Consider the following 13,812-nt stretch of genomic DNA (forward strand, 5'->3'; position numbering starts at 1 on the left):
CTTGCTTTGAGCAGGGGGTTGGACTAGAGGACCTCCTGAGGTCCCTTCCAACCCTGATATTCTATGATTCTTACTTATGAAGTTTAAGTACTACTCATGTGCATCAGTGTTTCTAGGATCAGAGCCTCAGAAACAGATTCTGGTATAAATAATAATTGTGGAGTATTAAAACAAAGTTGATGACTTTATTATAAAACAAAATCTCTAACTTACTGATGAATGAAACTGAAAAGTATAGTGAAGATGTAATAATAAAAACATCTGATACAAATAAACACAGAAAATATGCCCTGTGACAAAAAAAGGCTTGTGATGAATGAACATATTTAAGAAATGCAATTATTTAAAAAATTAAGTTTGGAACCATTTACAAAGGCAATTTTTATTATAAATACAGAACTACAAACAAGTCTGTACCTGTAAAGGAATCATTCTATGGAGCTTCAGCGCCCCCTTCTGGTGGACTCTGGCAAAGCAACTACCACAGTAATCTTCCCCACATTCTAAGCATACCTTGAACAAAAAGTAACAACATCAAAAATGGGTTCATAATATACAATTACTGTTGAGGGTTTTTATCCTTGTTCATATTTTCCAAAAATGTCACAAATAAGACTTGAGGAAATAAAATTAGATTTTTGGAGGGGTTGTTCAACTAATTAAAGCACACACCTCATATCAATTTGGTCATAATTAGACATTTTAAAGGAGGATTATTTTAAATTAATCCAATCCAAAACCCATTGGCTAGCTTTCTATACTCAAATATTAATACTTTTTGCTGTCATCTACTCACCAGTAAAGCATTTTTGGTCTCACACTGTCCACATGCCTTCCCCTTCATTTTAGGTTTTCCAGGAATTGCAACATTTGCCATTTTATGTATAAATGGCTGTTTCATTGGCTCTGGAAAAATACAATGGAAGGCAAAAAAAAAAAATAAAGATCAATATTTTATGAGACATTAAGCATGTATTCTGACTAATGGGAGTGGGTATTTTGGTTCCATATACTTCTTTTTAACACCTTTATAATTCAATATGTTAATATTTTCAATACAGCTATTTAAATATTCTTAAGAAAAAAATTATGCAGCATATAGGAAAATAAAATTCAGTAAGGCTATTAATTTTAATTTTAGGCTTCTTAGTGCTAACTATAAACAACAGTGAGGTTCTTTTTTTCTTAAACTATGAAAAGTATCTTCCAAACTATTTAATTAACAACCTCTAAGGAACACACAAAATATTAACATATAACATTTTATTTTACTTGGTGAATACAAACATCACTTTACCATGACACTGTTCTTTGAGTATCTTCAACTTCACTTTTCCTGAAGAAATCTATATTGAAACATTTATACATGTATATATGGAAAAGTAAAAGAATTATCAATAAATATAAATACAAAATATAGCCACTAAAGTATGCACATTAAAATGCTAAATTAAAGACAAAATTTTATACTTGAATAATGTTTTTTTAAAATGATGTTTTCATTTTAAAAGGTACAAAGAAATGTTGGTCATATTCATGATTTCTGTGACAAAACCATGAATTTTACTGGATTTTCATAAAAAGCATAGTCTTTGTTACCCCAGCACTAGCAAGATTTTTCCATTAACTTACATTTCTATGGCCCCAGTCCTGCAATTCTATTCTCTCTCAAAAACAATCTATGGCTCTTAAAGCAGGGATTGGACCATACTTTGACAATAGGGAGAGTAATTAATGGGATTCTCCTGTTATCACCTGGTGGCTTTGTTACATACACTTGCAAGGTACCCATTGTCACAACAGGATATTATTCTATCCTGCAAAAACCCCTTGAATTCCCTGATGCTCCAAACAGATGCAAGAGGTCTGCTTGCAGAGTCCAATTGCAGTATCAAGGCTTGTAGTGGAAAAAGTATAGTGGAATAAAAGTTTTAAGTCTTTTTACTATTCATATCTTTATGTAATGTTTTAAGCCATTTTTAATGTAAAATAAAAAACACTTGACTTTGCTCAAATTCCCATGGAAAACCACTTAGTTCCAATTAAACTATTGTATGCCATGACTTAAAAAAAAAAAAAAGACGACTTTTACATTTTTTGCCATGCTAAACCATGAGTCTTAGCCATAGCATATACTCTAAAAATACATTCCATAATTTACACCCTATCTCATAGTTTCACATATTTGGTATGCCCACAGAATCTGTCTATGGGTTAATTCCACAACTGACAAAGCCAACTGTAGAACTTTAGATATGATAATCCATGGGCATTTGCCAGGCCGAATTGCACAGCCCTATCTTTCTCCTGCTCCTCTTCCTCACAGAGAAAGTAGTCACGTAGTGGATCAGCTTGAGGTCTGGAATAATAAAAATGGAAGGAAATTTAACAGTATAAATGCAAGGTCATTCACTTCAGGACTAACAACAAGAATTTCTGCTATAAGCAGGAGGCTCATCAACTGGACATGACAGAGCGGGAAAAAGACCCGAGTGTATTAGTCTATTGCAGAATGACATGATCAACCAATGTGATGTGGCTGTGAAAAAGGCAAATGCAATCCCAGAATGCATCGGGCAAGGTATTTCCAGTAAAGATAGGAAAATATCAATGACACTGTACAAAGCACTAGTAAGACCTCTTCTGAAGTTCTGTGTACAACTCCATGTACAAAACCTCATGTGCATCAAAGATTAACTCAAACTGGAACAGATATAGAAATGGAATACTGGGATGATTAAGAGAATATAGAGCCTAATTTATGAGAGGAGACTAAGAGATATTGGCTTGTTTATACTAGCAAAATGGAGGCTGAGAGGGATACAACTGCTCTATATAAATACATGGTGGGAGAGAGGGAAGGCACGGTGAACACCAGGTACGGAAAACAGAGAATAGATATTAATGCTGCAGGCTAACGTTAGCATGAGAACAAACGGGCATAAACTGGCCATGAATACATTTAGACTGGAAACTAAAAGAATGTTTCTAATCATCAGAGGTGTGAGATTGTAGAACACCCTTTCAGTAGTAGTGGGCCAAACAACCTAAATAGTTTTAAAACTGAACTTGTTACATTTAGTAATAGGATTATATGATAGGGTTGCCTGCAATAGCCAGGGATTGGACTTGAGGGCCCAGGAGGTCCCTCTCAGTCTTATGTTCCTGTGTAAGTCTAACCAGCAATTCACAATCCAAGACAGTTAGGGAACCTCCAGTAACCTGACCTTGTGGCCCGGGGCTGAGGCCTCTGTTCCACCTGCCCCCCACCATCTCATATTGGCATTTAAATAAAATTTAGGCATTCGCACAGTCTATTGTGCAAGGTACAAGCAACTGTAAAGAGCTCTACATATCTCCTTCTGCAACAGCCTTCCGTGACTAGACCCCCATTTTCTAGAGGAAATAACTGATTACTTTCAAAAAAATTCTCCTGCATTTTTCCTTCCAAACAGAGAACTCTACAGTGCATCCACTTCCCATCCCTTGCGTATGTTGCACTTTTGCCTTTTTGAAATTGTTGCTTTGTGTGTCTTCACCAGAACAGACAGCTTCAGGTGGAGTCTATGAATCTGCAGTTTGAAGTCTAAGGTTGTAAATGTCTCCTTCTGGACTTATATGAATTTTATCATAAAGTTTCTAATTAGGTCTATTAAGTAAAGCTAGCATTTCAGGATGGGTATATAGCTTGGCTTCCTGAAGAAACATAGCGAGAAACTCCCTCTTTATGCATTATTCAGCCCAATTTATATGCATCTCTGGATAAATCAATTTGAGCTGAAGAATTAGGAAGTGTATCTTTATTTCCAAGATGAATTTAGACTGTTTAGACTTGGGTATCCTTTTAGGATTCTTCATATTAATTGAGACTGTGAGCAAAGAAAACTGATTCTGCCATCAGAACCAATATTTTTAGCAGAGATCATAAACATTGTTTGATTCAGTAGGTAGTTCTTGAATCACATGCAGTGCAAGCACGTATCAGTTAATATCTCAAGGCCAAAATCCGTATCTAACAAAAACATGAATCTATTTTCCAAGAGCTCTGACACTCAGGAATGTATGTTGTGTTATAGGTGGTGCTAGTAGCACTCGATACAATTAAGGTTCCCCAACACTTCCCATTATAAGAATATGTTTTCAACTGCTTATAAGTTTGCCAAACTGTTTGGACTGAAATTTCCCAAGCAGGCTGAATATTTTTGTAAAGTTCCACCAAAAACAGTTCAACCATTTCCATAAAAGAGATTAGGGAAAAATACATTCTTTTGCCTGTGTTAAAAAAGAAAAAAAAAATTTGTTGAGAAGCCTAGTACCCTGCATACTTTGGAGAATGGACTTGAAATTTGGCCTGGGTTTTGCTTTTAGTATCAGGGATACATCTTTTACTGCTCTTGAGGAAAAAAAATGCCCATGTTATAAACATTGGAAAAATCTGAATTTGCACATATTTTATAGAGATTTGCCAGCACTTTTAGCAGGGGCTGAGCAGGATTTTGCCTGCAATTGCTGCAGCACTGGACACCAGAACTGAGAACAAGGACAATGTCTCTCCTGTGCTCTCAATAATGTCCCCTTTGCTGGCACCCAGGCAGCATGAGGAGAAAGCAAACTGATTTGAATGTAGATATAACAAGAGTCAGGTTGGGGACAGGTAGAAGAGGGAGTAGATTCCAAAAATCAGCCTGGGCAGGGGAGAACAAGACACTGAATGATGCATGGGTCCTGTGGTAAAAAGCACAGGTGATTATTGTAATTAAAAAGACTATCATAATGTAAGTGCTCAAGAGAACAAGAAGACTAAAATTAAGATTTCACAGGCAACCTTAATTCTAGCAACTACTGAGTGCTTGACTTTGCAACCAACCATACCATTCTTTTAATGTAGTTATTTTGTATGTACTTGTATGTATATTTCACTTTGCAGAATATACCTGTTTATCTTGAATCTCCCCTTACGCTAAATTTTTAGTATCTTCCTAAAGAAAACTGAAGATTCCAAATTTTTCAGACTTTTCTTCTATAAAAATGTTTCCTGGTAAAGGGTTTCTACACACACAAAAAATACTTTGGACTATAAATATGATAAATTTAGCTAATACAGCATAGTGCAGTTTGATCATTCAAACAGATTTATACTTGGGTCTTATCTAATGCCCACTGAAATTAATGAGAAGATTCCCAAATTATTGCAGTGGGCACTGGATCAGGCCCTTAACAATTTGTCTTTGTACAGGTAGCACAACCTTACCCCTTAACTAACCTAATTTATGTAACACAACATTACACCAAACAATTATTTCAAATATTATACTCCAGAACTGAATCTTCCTCTAACTCAGTGGGATAGTATATGCTTTGTACAGAAAAACAAATACCTTTGAAATGTTATTTATAAAATGTTCCATTTCTCATCTTAATACAATATTTAAAACTGTCTTATTAATTCAGTCACATTACACCAAAACAGTGAATGACTATAACCAACAAAAATCATTTCTAAATCTTGTATTTTATGAGACTATCTGCAAATCCAATGAAATTTTTGTACCTTAACAACATTTTCTTTATTTTGTGACCATACTTGAGGTTGAACGCCCAATGGTCCTGCCTGTCCAGATTGCCAACAATATCCACTTGATTGTCTAGGAAAAACACAACACCCAAAACTTAATTACTAAGCATATTTCTCCTGTAAATTGAGGTGGATGAATCATTTTCCCAATATGCAGATTTGTAGTTAACATCAACAAACAGGATACCAGAAAAAATTAGGAAAAAAAATCTTCTCTGTAGTAGCACGGATAACATAACTCCCCTTTAATTTTGATTGCTTTCACGTCAGGATTGCAAACCTGAAATATTGACAAAGTAACTCTTGTTGGATAATTTAGCAAACTAAGTATTTTTTACTGTCACATATAAACCTGCATATTATATTAGTTTCCTGGATGTTTACAAGTAGTTTGTTCTAATGACATGCCCCTAGAAGTAGATATCATTCCACTGTGAAAACCATCTACCCAGACAGCTGCTCTAACAACATTCATCAGCTTTTTAAATCCCTTCATTGTCTCCCACGCCAATGTCCACAGCAGATTTATGCTTGTTGTTACCTTCAAGGTCCTGCACAATTTAGTACTTTTTGCCTTGTCTTTTAGCTCTCTTTCACCTCAACCAAGACACACAACTCAGTGTTTCCTTACTATCCATCTCCTTGCCTTCTTCCATGCAGCTCCTAAGCCTGGAAGTTTCCTCCTGGACCTAGTCTGCTATGATTCTATACTCTCTTCTCTCAAAACACACTTCTTCCACAAGATCCATAAATCCCAGCCCTCCGCTAAGAGAGAGCGAGAGAGAGAGCTGGAGTAAGACAAAGTGCAAGAGCGATTAGAATTTTAAAAATTATGGAACTAGTTTGTGTGCCTAACGTCAATTCTCAGTCATCTATTTCTCTTGCTTTCTCCCCATCCTTTCTGTCCTCTACCTGCTTTCTCTTTAAGTAGGAATAAATGTAAGATACTGTGTCTTTGTTTTTGTCTGAACACAAATTAAATAATTAAGAACAGTAGCAGCATCTCTCTGATAGCCTATCTTGAATTGATTAGTTTTGAGGTGCAGCCAAGCTGGTGGTCTCAGTCTCAACATTAGGCTTGCACCTTTCAAAACCACTACATTATTCTTAGAAAAGAAGAGATGGCCTAAAATCACTGAAAACCTAAACTGGAAGCTAAAGAACTATCATATTTTAGCTATTTGTTGAGATTGTCAGAGCACAAAGGAAACTAGAACCCAGCTTTAATTGCTCTGAGAAAAAGGAATTTAGAAATTAATTACTATGATCCAATGCAATTAATGGCACTTAGAGCTCAAATAGCATTATATACCTTTTAAAGTGCTGTACAAACATTAATGAATTCATCCTTATAACACCTTTGTGAGGTAGGAAAATAAGTATTATCCACATTTTACAGATAGGGAAGCAGACACAGAGGTTACAATTATTTGCTAATGTCACACAGTGAGTCACTAGCAGAGCCAAGATTAGTCTACGGCTCACTTCACCAGACAATGCTCACTTCCTAAATGGGTTCTTTCCATTATATAAAAAACTATTACAATGTTCTAGTCTTTTTTTGATGTTATGTACATGCATTTAACTCACTGAAACAGTGAAAGTGAGATACACTAGGAGATACAGGGTACTGATTGGCTGATTTAACTCCAATGTTACAATCTCACTGGGAAAAAAGAAAAAAAGAGAATATTGGCGGGAAAAAGGAAATGGGTTGGCAGTTCTGGTATCATATTCCACTGGAGAGGAGAAAGAGAAATGATTGCAACATCAGAGGTAAATCAACCAATCTCACAGGAGAGACTAAAAAAAAAAAAAAAAACCACCAAGCAAAAAACATGCTTATCACAGGAGAGCAGGAGGCTGCGGAGAAGAAAGGAAAGGAAAAGAAAAGAGGAGATAAAAGACAGAATAGGGTAAACAAAGAAGAAAAGCAGGCAAAGGAAGTAGCTTAGAGGGAATAGTGCAGAACACTACCAAAAATGCTAGTCTTTCGATGGGTTATCCACAAATGATTTTTCAGAAGAACACACATCTCATTGGGATTCCTTGATTTTACAGTTAAAAAGTCCAAAGAAATTTCACCTACTCCCTCCTCTCTTCTTTTTCTCTGCTCATATTAGATTGCAGTTGCTGTAGTTTCTTCTCCATCTCCTTGTTTTCTAGTTCTAACTGTACCTTCTCCAATTTCAGCTCTCGTACATTTCTGGAGAAATTAAATTGAAACATTTAAATGTGTATTAGCAGGAAAATTATAAAGATGTTCATCAGAACATGAAGGAGAATGAAAACAGGTACCTGAATAGATTTGAAGCAGCAGGGCTGTTTTAATAACTTTTAATATTGAAGGTGTGTAACCCACATCCCCCACAGCAAGCCTAAAACTGGTGAGGTTGTCAGTTTTTTGTCATTTTTCAGACAGGGCTAAAACAGCTGTGCGCGCCCAGGAATACTTAACCACAGAAAAGGAGTTTGCTGGAACTAATCAGCTCCATCGCTCCCCTGAACTTGTGGATGAGTGACCAGGAGAGATGGTGATCTACTCTACTCCACTCCACTCTCCTCAGCCCCTGCATGACCTGAGTGGATTCAGGCATATAGGAGGGGAAAATAAAGGGGGATAGGCATGCCCTTCCTCCAACATAGGATCAGTCTAACCAACCAGCACAGCCTTCCTAATATGGACACAGTACAATAATTAAACTGTGTCCATACCAGCACTTACACTGGTATAACCATGTCAGTAAAACAAGCAAAACAAAAACATACCCCTAACTAACATAGCTATTCTGGTACAAGTTTTAAGCATAGATAAATCCCTTCATCCACATAGAATTTTGAAGACCCTGGAGATTTCTGAGGCTTGGAACAACATGTTCCATGTTCAGTGAGGGGGATAAACCACTCTATTTTGAACAGAATAAACTTTGGAAGATATCAGTGGGGCAGAGGGAAAATGAATCATCATCAAGAAAGTGAGGACAGACTAGATTTAGGACTTGCCTATTTTGAAAAGTTACAATGGTAATGTTATGTGGGTTAGGGGTGTGATTATTTTTTTTATCGACATAGCTATGCTGCTATAAGACCCTATGCGGTATAACTGCATCCATACTCAGAAGGTTTTGCTGGTTACTATGCTGGAAAATCCTCTTTAGGTAGACAAGGCCTTAATAAAGACAGTATATATTAGATTATCTTCAAAGCAATAATTCCCAGGAATGAATTCAGTAAGTAGGTTAAAAAAACCTAAGGAAGAAGAGGCAGATAAGAATAAAAGCCTGGAAAAACAGTAGTAGAGAGACATATCTATGATTCTTACTTTTGTGCAAACATAATCTCATACTTAATGTTGCATATAAAGTTATTAAAAGCGTAGAGTCAACATCTCTATCTTAGTCACAGGAAATGCACTTACTTCACTTTTAATTTTACAGAAGTTCCAGTTTTTGAACCTGGCAGTATTACAAAGTCACTGATGTTCATGATTCCCAATATGAACTCTTCTTTAAAAAAAATCAGAATGATTTGTGAAATTCTTTGTGGTTAGTAACCTGTTCAAATGGAACAACGGGACTGAAATTAATGTGTTGGAGCATTGTAATAGTTTTTGCAATTTTTCATGTACAGGAAAAAGAGTTGGAAAGCAGAAATTCACTATATAATATGGCTCATGTGATCCAGTTTCAACTTTTTCAAGACAAAACATGGGCATGTCCATACTTGCCATGACACTAATCATGTTTTCATTCATTGCATTCTGGGAAAATTCTTACAATCAGAAGCACCAGCAGCCTGAGAGATAATGCATGGCCTACTACTCAATTTTCTGAAATGGCTGAAGATCATGTTGTGCATACATGGTTTAGAGAGTTCCAGCTATATAGTAGAAGGACAATGTTACAGCCTGATCACAGGAATACAACCATGAGCCAGACTAGGATGCTGGCAAGGATGACTCATGATTAGCAGTCACAGTTTCTTAACGCACACTAAACTTGGTGAAAAGTCCTAGAACAGAAGCACTGAAAATGGTGACCATCTTAATGCTGAAAGAAGTGTCAGAAACATGCACCAAGTGCATTTATCTAATGTGACTGGATGCCCTTGGCAAGACTTGATGCTCCATTCATCTTAATGAATGTTCAATAATAAAAAAGAGAATCTGTTGTCAGAGTACATGTGGTCTAGCAGCAGTGAGGCAGTTAAACAAGCTAGCACAGCTATTCTAGTTTTGATTCAGATTCTGAAGACTTATGAAAAATTAAAAACCCACACAACAAAGGATTGAGGCCAGTTTAGTGGCCTCAAGTAGTATTTTTTTAAAACTATATTTCTAAGCCACTGTTCAGATTTAATGCCTGTAACGCTGTTGTGACAGATATGGCAACTGTCTACAATATTCATGAAAAAAACTTATTGAACCATTATCTGATTTTGAGACTCCAGGAAGTAATCAGCAAAGGTCTAAGATGTAAAAAGGAAAAACGAACCTATTAATGTATCAGAGGGGTAGCCCTGTTAGTCTGGATCTGTAAAAGCAGCAAAGAGTTCTGTGGCTCCTTATAGACTAACAAACCTATTGGAGCACGAGCTTTCGTGGGTGAATATCCACTTCGTCGGATAAACATATTGGAGCATGAGCTGTCATCCGATGAAGTGGGTATTCACCCATGAAAGCTCATGCTCCAATACGTTTGTTAGTCTATAAGGTGCCACAGAACTCTTTGTCGCTTTAACCTATTAATGGATATTCTAGTTCTGAATCTGAAACAGTTATGAATTTGTAACCACTGAGAACATCCAGTTGTGTATCTTGAAGGCTGACACCTACCAGAGGTTTGAGTTGGGGTCACTTCTGGTAAGCTGTTTAGCATGCACAAAGGTTCTTTTATTTTTGTTTGTTTGATTAATGTTTTGTGTGTAATGCTTTTACCTTAAGAATAAATGTGCTTGTTTAGGAAAAGTTGTGTGGTAACTTATAACTGTTGCTAATTACATCTCTGGAGAACAAGCAAAGTGCAGACCTGGTCCTGTTCACACAGTCTGGCTTGCTGGGAATTTTACAGTGTAGGAAAGGAACTTCACAGCCTGGAAAAAAATAATTCAGGGAGGAGAGAGACGTGGGTCTCGACCCCAGAGATATGATGGCTAAGGAGCCAGGAGCCTACAGTGGGTGCCTTCGAGGGATCACAGAGCAGGAATACAGGTGTAATGCCCTGAACTGTGACAACTGTAAGCTTGTCTAAACACAAACTTGCCATCTGTGAGAACACACTTATATTGGTTTAGAATTGGTTATATCAGTTTCACTTGCCTCATTGCCAATGTACATTTACAGGAGCAAGCTAAACTAATACAAGGCTGGTATAAATCAATGTAAGAGTATTCATGCACTAAGGTGCACTGACTTAATTAAATCAGTTTAAAAATCACACTTCTAAAACAGTGCAACTTTGTGTGCAATAGGCAATGCCTTATACGTGCAGTTCAATGACTCTGAATCAAAATTAGTAGCTTTTACAAGCGCTAGCATTTGTTTTTCCACATAAATAAAAAAAGAAATTTGCAGACTTTTCTCCCTGTTACCCATATGGAGCAGTCTCAGACTTAAAACAATTACATAATGTGCAAATTAATCAATACATTTTATTTATCAGCCATTTTCATGTCACTAACTGCAATTAGCAAAGTTCCCTCTTAATAAGACTTTATCAAGCCATAGCAGATCTGTCACTTTCTTACACTAGAAAGAGAGGAAGATGGTATACATGAGTCATACTGCTTTGACCATTTTCTTTGATGAAAGCCTGTAATAAATTATTATGCTTTCTGTCTGTGCATTTTATCACAGTACAACAATGGAAGGCAAAAAGCAAATTCTTAGCCATTCAATAATCTGAAGCACTTTATGTAAAAGTAGAATTTTCAAAACCATTCTCTTTACCTTTAGCAAGTGACCTTAGAACAAGACACTAATGACCTGCTGCTATCAGGCTGTTCAAAAAGATAATCAGACACAAAACATTTGACTTATTTTGGGGGGAAAAATACGATTTCACTTTGCAATTATTTACTTTGTTATTCTTTTCATGTCTGCTGCAAGACCATTCTATCAGAACCAGAACAGATGGCAATCCTGAGTCAGAACTAATGCTTGAGTATACCATACAGAGATCTGGATTAGATGTCAAGTTTTGATCTTTTGACCTTGAGTGCAGTTGGGATATAAATCAGGGAAAGTATGGGCTCTAACAAGGATGCAGGATTCCCCGTACAGTAGAATCTCAGAGTTACAAACACCACAGGAATGGAGGTTCTTCATAACTCTGAAGAGAATGTTACGGTTGTTCTTTCAAAAGTTTACAAATGAACATTGTAAATGTTAATACAGCTCTGAAACTTTACTACACAGAAGAAAAATGCTGCTTTTAACCATCTTAATTTAAATTAAACAAACACAAATACAGTTTCCTTACTTTGTCAAATCTTTTCTAAGACTTTCCTTTTTTCTTAGAAGTTTATGTTTAACACAGTACACCTCTACCCTGATATAGCACGACCCAATATAACACGAATTCAGTTATAATGGGGCGGGGGGCTGCACACTCCAGTGGATTGAAGCAAGTTCAATATAACGCAGTTTCACTTATAACACGGTAAGATTGTTTTGGCTCCCAAGGACAGTGTTAAATCGAGGTAGAGGTGTACTGTATAGTATTTGCTACTCTCCTCGCCTCCCCATCTCCTTAGTCTGACTGCATACTTCCGGTTCCAGATGAGGTGTGTAGTTGACAAGTTAGTTTGTAACACTGGTGTTCTACAGTATTTCTAACATTAAGACACTTTCAGGCACCTGCGCTTGCTCTGAAGACATCTCAAGAGAGGGCCCTTGAACTTACTCTGCCTATTTCTTAGAAATTCAAAACCTCACGCAAATTAAACTCTTGCCTGCAGCAATTTCATTAAAACTAACTCTTCTCTCAGCCAAGTAAGGTTCACAGGTTTGATTGCTTCTCCGATTAGCTATAGAGAGATAAGAGGGAGAATTTCAATGAACTTTTACAGAGATGCAACATAACCTGAATCATGAGTTAGACTTATTAAAAGTTTCATGTTTCTCTATCCATTATGCATGCAGCACTGTAGGTGATTTACACAGAAACAAGGAAAAATACTGTAATTGGTGTGCAGCAGCGCCACCATAAAGGGCACGCTGCCATATATACAGGTCTCTAGGGTACATCCCTAGGGTCTCCAATGCTCATCTCCGTTCCCCCGCCCCGGCGGGGGGTGGGGGGGCTGCTGGAAACCAACCATCCATATTCCCCCTCCCATGCTCCCACACAGGGATCTGCTGGAGTCCATTGCCCACCCCATCTCCGGTCCCCTCCCTGGGCCTGTGCCAACGCTTCCCCATCCCAGAGACTCCCCATCTCCATTCCCCTCGCGGAGCACCTGCTCCCCCACGGTCTGGGCGCCGGCGCCGCTGCCTCCCCGTCCTCGAGCTGAGTGGCGGGGAAGGGGCGCGTCTCCCGCTCCGGCAGCAGTGGTTGCAGCCTGGAGAAGCGGCTCGCCCGGGCTCCCCTCACCCACACCTGCTGTCGCTGCAGCACCGCCCCGCGCATAGCGACCAGCGTACCCTGTTCCCATGACAACTGCGACGCGGAATGTACCACTGAGACGGCCGGGGCGGGGGAGGAAACAGGGAGAGTCCTGCGGAGTTGGCTGGGGAAAGTCCATTCTGGGCGTCGGGGGGCGGTAGAGGCGAATCCATGTTACGCCATGGTGAAGGGAGGGGCAGTACTCTCTGCATAGCCCTGCAGGGAGGCTCCCCTAGTGCCCATTGGTTCAGGCCATGGCTTGCTGGTGACTTCACCAAGAGGGGTTGTTAGTTCTCAGGCAGGGCTGACAAATAGGGTGACCAGAGAGCAAGTGTGAAAAATCAGGACAAGGGGTGGGAGGTAATAGGAGCCTACATAAGAAAAAGCCTCAAATACCAGGACTGTTCCTATAAAATCCAGACATCTGGTCACCCTACTTGCAAATAAGCACCTTACAGCCCCCAGTAGCCGAGGACCAACTACACCAGGAACCTGAGCCCTACCCTGGCCTGCCTGGGCAACACCCTATTGCCCCCAGCTGAATACTCAGGCCCCAGTTAGTGCAGTGCTTATCACACATGCAGCGAATACACCCATCAGTGCTACTTCCCCCACCACACCCACACAAAACAC

The 13,812-nt window shown here is 38.4% G+C and overlaps 1 protein-coding gene across 4 annotated transcripts in view; it reads right to left on the reverse strand.

The window, feature by feature from the left end:
- Nucleotides 1-13,247, reverse strand: part of ZBBX (zinc finger B-box domain containing) — a 49,498-nt gene extending 36,251 nt beyond the window's left edge. The window contains exons 1-7 of one of the 4 annotated variants that reach the window (XM_050965871.1): nucleotides 13,218-13,247; nucleotides 8,994-9,129; nucleotides 7,665-7,781; nucleotides 5,552-5,645; nucleotides 1,298-1,346; nucleotides 797-906; nucleotides 418-513 (exon numbers count right to left, since the gene is read on the reverse strand). In XM_050965871.1, coding sequence (XP_050821828.1) covers nucleotides 418-513; nucleotides 797-906; nucleotides 1,298-1,346; nucleotides 5,552-5,645; nucleotides 7,665-7,781; nucleotides 8,994-9,061 — 534 coding nt within the window. In that variant the 5' untranslated portion in view covers nucleotides 9,062-9,129; nucleotides 13,218-13,247. Of the gene's footprint in view, nucleotides 1-417; nucleotides 514-796; nucleotides 907-1,297; nucleotides 2,360-5,551; nucleotides 5,646-7,660; nucleotides 7,782-8,993; nucleotides 12,765-13,033; nucleotides 13,134-13,217 lie in introns of those variants that run through there. The other 3 variants (XM_050965870.1, XM_050965872.1, XM_050965873.1) reach the window with 3 other exon arrangements.
- Between the last annotated feature and the right edge of the window lie 565 nt (nucleotides 13,248-13,812).

Source organism: Gopherus flavomarginatus, chromosome 8 (assembly GCF_025201925.1).
Source record: "Gopherus flavomarginatus isolate rGopFla2 chromosome 8, rGopFla2.mat.asm, whole genome shotgun sequence".
Lineage (NCBI taxonomy): Eukaryota > Metazoa > Chordata > Testudines > Testudinidae > Gopherus > Gopherus flavomarginatus.